The sequence below is a fragment of the Nematolebias whitei genome, chromosome 2, assembly GCF_014905685.2.
Source record: "Nematolebias whitei isolate Nwh7 chromosome 2, NemWhi1, whole genome shotgun sequence".
Lineage (NCBI taxonomy): Eukaryota > Metazoa > Chordata > Actinopteri > Cyprinodontiformes > Rivulidae > Nematolebias > Nematolebias whitei.
Window position 1 is genome coordinate 14,748,773 of NC_056499.1, and position 2,701 is coordinate 14,751,473.

The 2,701-nt window shown below is 43.7% G+C and overlaps 1 protein-coding gene across 2 annotated transcripts; it reads left to right on the forward strand.

The window, feature by feature from the left end:
* Positions 1 to 358: 358 nt before the first annotated feature.
* mibp2 (muscle-specific beta 1 integrin binding protein 2) lies at positions 359 to 2,395 on the forward strand. 2 transcript variants are annotated; one of them, XM_037697143.1, is made up of 8 exons: positions 359 to 599; positions 915 to 1,005; positions 1,152 to 1,200; positions 1,386 to 1,575; positions 1,661 to 1,732; positions 1,820 to 1,926; positions 2,001 to 2,091; positions 2,166 to 2,395. In XM_037697143.1, the coding sequence occupies exons 1-7, from the start codon at positions 574 to 576 to the stop codon at positions 2,084 to 2,086; spliced, it is 621 nt and encodes a 206-aa protein (XP_037553071.1). In that variant the 5' UTR covers positions 359 to 573; the 3' UTR covers positions 2,087 to 2,091; positions 2,166 to 2,395. The 2 variants fall into 2 exon arrangements, with proteins under 2 accessions (XP_037553071.1, XP_037553077.1); XM_037697149.1 differs by lacking the exons at positions 359 to 599; positions 1,152 to 1,200 and having other exon boundaries at positions 924 to 1,005.
* The last annotated feature ends 306 nt before the right edge of the window (positions 2,396 to 2,701 follow it).

Here is a 2,701-nt window from a genome sequence, read left to right on the forward strand (position 1 = left end):
CTGTGTATTTGACAACAAACTTCTTCAATGTTCAATGAACAGTGCTTAATAAATGATTTAAAAAGAGCTTAATCTCATAAATTACCGGGTTATTAATAAACATTTTACTGAAAAAGTGGTACTTTTCTGGTTCCGTTTGTTTTTTGTGTTCTCCTTTTGGGAAAACAATAACACTTGAGTGTAAACAACAAAGCTTGTTGTTTGTTTGTTTTTCAGATTTTTAAGGAAAATCACAGAGCTTTGGAAAGAAAGCACAAGGAGGCGTGGTCTGTGGGCCTGCGGTAACGGTTGCCTCTGATTGGTTGTCCGGCTAGCCGGAGGTGTTTAAATAGCCAATCACAGCATAGTGAGCAGTATGAACGGAAGCTGCAGTGTAGAGCGGATCTCTCTTGAAGGAAGGCCGTGTCCGAGTCACAGCTCGTGTCCCAGCTCTTACCTTACTCTCTCAATCTGAGCAACATGGAGGAATTAAGTAGTTGACGTTTTCTTCTTTTTTAAGCTGTCTTCCCGTCAGATCATTGTGCATCTCACCCGGTTTTATTGACGTTTTGAGCACTTTTTACGACCCGAACCATGAAGTACATCATCGGAATTGGCGGGTAAGTTTTTAGCTAATGAATGAAAGCTAAGCTAGGCTAAGCTAACAGGCTAACAAGCAGCTCGAGGCCCTGGAGGGACACGTGGGGCAGGCAGGCATGCCATCTGTTCAACCCGTTTTGTGTCCGAATGCTGAAATGCTTTCTTACATGAAACGTGTAACTTGGCCAACAGTTTTATCAGTTTAAACACTGCAGCTAAGCTAACGTTTGTGAATAAGTGTAGTAGGGAGCAGCCCCACCCTGTATTACATAAAGTCTGTACAAACGTACATGCTATAATAATACGTGATATTTGAGGCCGTTTTGTTGTTTCAGAGTTACAAACGGAGGGAAAACCACCCTGACCAACAGACTGATCAAGAACCTGCCCAACTGCTGTGTGGTCCATCAGGATGACTTCTTCAAGGTGAGCCTCACACACACAAGATGCCCATCCTGAGCTGTAGTCCGCTGAGAGGGTGAAGGTGCTGAATACAATACCCCATCAGTATCAGAACCTTCCAGATAGCAGTGTGGAATGTACTCGGGTACATCTTATCATGTATGTTTCAGCCCCAAGATCAGATTGAAGTTGGTGAAGATGGCTTTAAGCAGTATGATGGTAAGCCTGGGTTTTTATGAAAGGCTGTGTGTGTGTGTGAGGGGTGGTAGGGGTGGTGCGTGTTTGCTTTTAATTGTAACGTTTGTAACCAGCATGCAATAAGGACAAAGTTAAAATCCTCTGTACGACTCACTTTCTCTTCGATTTTGTCTATACGTCCCTTCCTGCCTACTCTTCCTCTGCAGTCATCACTTCTCTGGACATGGACGCCATGATGAGCACCATCCATGCATGGCACGAGAACCCGGTGAAGTTTGAAAAGTCTCATGGCGTTAATAACACCCTGGATACCGAGATCATCCCCAAGTCGGACCACAAGAAGGAGGAGGAGACTCACATCCTGATTGTGGAAGGCTTCCTGCTTTACACCTACGGGTAGGAGCTCTGCTGTACCTCAGTGTTTAAATGTAAAAAAAAAAAAATTTGTTGAATAAAGAAGCTGATGGGTGTTTTGTTTAAGGCCTTTGATCGACGTGCTGAACCAACGATACTTCATTTCCATCCCATATGAAGAATGCAAAAAGAGGAGGAGGTAACTGCTCAGACAGTGGCTTTTGTTATCTTTGAGCTCTTGTCTTTTTTTTATTTATGTTTTTATTGGTGCTTTTTGTGTCTGCAGCTCCAGAAACTACATTTTTCCTGATCCCCCTGGTCTGTTTGATGGCCATGTGTGGCCCATGTATCTGAAACACAAGAACATCATGGAGGAATCAGGCGTTGATGTTGGTAAGTTGACATTTCTTCAAGTATTTCAGTGTTTTCCAAATGTTTGTATTGATGAGGCGTGCGTGTCGTTACAGTGCAGCTAGATGGAACCATGTCCAAGGAGCAGCTCTTCAACTCCGTCTACGGGAACATCCTGAACATCATGCAGGAACCTCTCTAACAAAGGTACCAAACCCACCTGGTACCTGGGCTAGAAATTATTGTCTTGTTGCTGCTCTGACTGAATGTTGTTTCTGCAGGTCATCCGATCGGCTATACAAAGCGTTTACTCCATTTGCAACCAGAAGACCAACTTGCCTTAACTTCCTACCAGGCAGTCGTTCAGTTTGACTGTCATCTTTTTTTATTTTTTACGTCTGTTTAGCAGCATAAGATGCTGAGATGATTTTTATATCCATCATATTTATTGCTTTGTCACAGGAAATGTTAGAGGATGGTTGCACATGTCAATAAATGATCCTTCTGCCAATTTTGTCTTGGACTTACTTGTAACTGGGTCCTGTTCTGGGTTGGCCCGACCCAGTGGGGCACTTGGAGGTCCTGATAGCTGCAAGTTTTGACCTGGTGGGTTCAGACGGCGTCTCTATCTCGCTTGCTGCCAGCAGCTGCTCTCTGATAAGTGACGTCACCAGAATGAACCTCATGACCTCTACATGTTCTGGTCCTAACTCGTGCAGACAGATTTCTGTGGAACTGCTGCGAACAGGACTTCACTTTAAAAACAGGAAATTTAATGTAAAATGACTGTTGCGGTCATGAAATCCATTAGATGTAA

Excerpts from the sequence above, each read along its gene's own strand:
- mibp2 (XM_037697143.1), top strand. The coding sequence starts at position 574 with ATGAAGTACATCATCGGAATTGGCGG. Across the intron at positions 1,201-1,385 it reads TGGCTTTAAGCAGTATGATG|TCATCACTTCTCTGGACATG; the intron begins GTAAGCCTGGGT and ends CTTCCTCTGCAG. Across the intron at positions 1,733-1,819 it reads GAATGCAAAAAGAGGAGGAG|CTCCAGAAACTACATTTTTC; the intron begins GTAACTGCTCAG and ends TTGTGTCTGCAG.